General features: G+C 61.4%; 1 protein-coding gene across 1 annotated transcript in view; it reads left to right on the forward strand.

Moving 5' to 3' along the window:
* Nucleotides 1-1,077, forward strand: part of LOC108502558 (protocadherin alpha-2-like) — a gene marked incomplete at its 3' end in the record, with an annotated part of 8,260 nt that extends 7,183 nt beyond the window's left edge. Inside the window, exon 2 of the mRNA XM_017825598.1 lies at nucleotides 12-1,077. Within this exon, the coding sequence (XP_017681087.1) occupies nucleotides 12-1,077 (1,066 nt within the window). The remainder of the gene's footprint in view (nucleotides 1-11) is intronic.
* Between the last annotated feature and the right edge of the window lie 3 nt (nucleotides 1,078-1,080).

Genomic DNA, 1,080 nt, shown 5'->3' on the forward strand with positions numbered 1-1,080 from the left:
CGAGCGTGGAGGTGAGCGGGGCGAGCGGGGCGCTGGTGGTGAGCTCGCGGCTGGACCGGGAGGAGCTGTGCGGCAAGAGCGCGCCGTGCGCGCTGCGGCTGGAGGTGCTGGTGGAGCGGCCGCTGCGCGTCTTCCACGTGGAGCTGGAGGTCACCGACATTAATGACAATGCCCCCACCTTTCCTGCTGCCCGAAAAAACCTCACTATTGCGGAATTTACTACGCTCCCGGGGTCCCGTTTCCCGCTGGAGGGCGCGTCTGATGCGGATATCGGAGCGAACGCTCATCTCTCCTACACACTGAGCCCCAGCGAACATTTCTCTTTGGATTTACAAAAATTGAGTGAGCGAAATATTGAACCTGAACTTGTTTTAACGAAACCTCTGGACCGGGAGACGCTTGCCGTTCACCGGTTGTTGCTGACGGCGAGTGACGGGGGCCGGCCGTCTCTGACAGGGACGATGGAAGTGGTGATCTCGGTGCTTGATGTGAACGACAACGCGCCCCAGTTCAACCTGTCGTTGTATAAAGTGCAGCTGCCGGAGAGCTCTTTAGTGGGGACGCTGGTGGTGCGGGTGAATGCCACGGATGCGGACGAGGGAAGTAACAGTGAGGTGACCTATACCGTGACTAACTTCTTTCCGGCGAGTGGAAAAGATGTGATTTCGGTCAATGCGAAGACGGGGGAGATTCGTCTGACGGGCGCCCTTGACTTCGAAGAAGTCAGTGTGTTTGATTTTCGTATAGAAGCGAGAGACCAAGGTTGGCCGTCGCTGTCGGGTCACTGCAAGGTGGTGTTGGAGGTGCTGGACGTGAACGACAACGCGCCGGAGGTGCGGGTGACGTCGCTGTCGGTGCCGGTGCCCGAGGACGCGTCGCTGGGGACGGTGGTGGCCCTGCTGAGCGTGTGGGACCGGGACTCGGGGTCGAACGGTCGTGTGCGGTGCTGGGTGTGGCCGCCGGGTCCGTTCGTTCTGGAGGCGACGTTGTCGGGGTCGTACTCGCTGGTGCTGCGGGAGTTGCTGGACCGGGAGCGGGTGTCGGAGTACGAGGTGGAGGTGCGTGCGGAGGACGGCGGTT

Source organism: Lepidothrix coronata, unplaced genomic scaffold (assembly GCF_001604755.1).
Source record: "Lepidothrix coronata isolate B3197 unplaced genomic scaffold, Lepidothrix_coronata-1.0 Scaffold121, whole genome shotgun sequence".
Lineage (NCBI taxonomy): Eukaryota > Metazoa > Chordata > Aves > Passeriformes > Pipridae > Lepidothrix > Lepidothrix coronata.